Source organism: Dinoponera quadriceps, unplaced genomic scaffold, assembly GCF_001313825.1.
Source record: "Dinoponera quadriceps isolate SergipeBrazil2010 unplaced genomic scaffold, ASM131382v1 scaffold2805, whole genome shotgun sequence".
NCBI lineage: Eukaryota > Metazoa > Arthropoda > Insecta > Hymenoptera > Formicidae > Dinoponera > Dinoponera quadriceps.
Window position 1 is genome coordinate 1 of NW_014556809.1, and position 732 is coordinate 732.

The 732-nt window shown below is 31.8% G+C and overlaps 1 protein-coding gene across 1 annotated transcript; it reads right to left on the reverse strand.

Annotated features, from left to right (window-relative positions):
- Positions 1-55: 55 nt before the first annotated feature.
- LOC106748297 (juvenile hormone acid O-methyltransferase-like) lies at positions 56-441 on the reverse strand (the record flags this gene model as incomplete). The annotated part of the gene is made up of 2 exons (XM_014626688.1): positions 56-243; positions 318-441. Coding segments are annotated over 2 exons (312 nt in total), but the record flags the coding sequence as incomplete, so codon positions are not given.
- Positions 442-732: the final 291 nt, after the last annotated feature.

Genomic DNA, 732 nt, shown 5'->3' on the forward strand with positions numbered 1-732 from the left:
TATAACCAACCGTTATAGGACATTAAAAAGCAAATAACAGCGGTTGTTTGTTGTACTACGTGCTATCGCGGTCACTACTGCTTGGGTCGATTGTCGTATGAAATAAGAAAACATAATCGTATTTGGTAAGATATTTTTCAGGTGAATGTTTTGTTTCAATATCTAGTATTTCAAATTTCAATCTTTCTTCGACACCATATACTTCATTGGCATGTGTGATCATGATTTCTGAAATATCCGTACCTTTGCATAAAACATAATTAATCAAAAAATATTTTCAACATATATTATATTTTTATAATGTGCCATTTTCTTACCAATGAGTACCGCTTTTGGATCGAGTGCGAGTAGAAGCATATATCTTGTAGTGCTACCGGGGCCGCAACCGACATCCATACACTTTCCTGACATATGCTTTAATTCTTCGTCAAATTCGTCAATCAATTATGTTCTTTACGTAAAAAACGTAATTGACGAGTTTGAAGAAAAATTAAAGGTCGGTTACACATTGTAGTGTGTAAGTATAAGAAGGGGAGTATTTTAAGATTTTTTCGTATCAGTGTCTTCAACTCAACGTGACAGATCCGAAAGAATATATCCGAATGAACAACTAAACACATTTTTGATCTATGATGTTTAAAAATCAAGCAAGGTGTATTTATATATAAAATTCTTTTAGATTCAATCACATCAATACATAAGACGTCAATATATTCAATAATTAGTAGAATA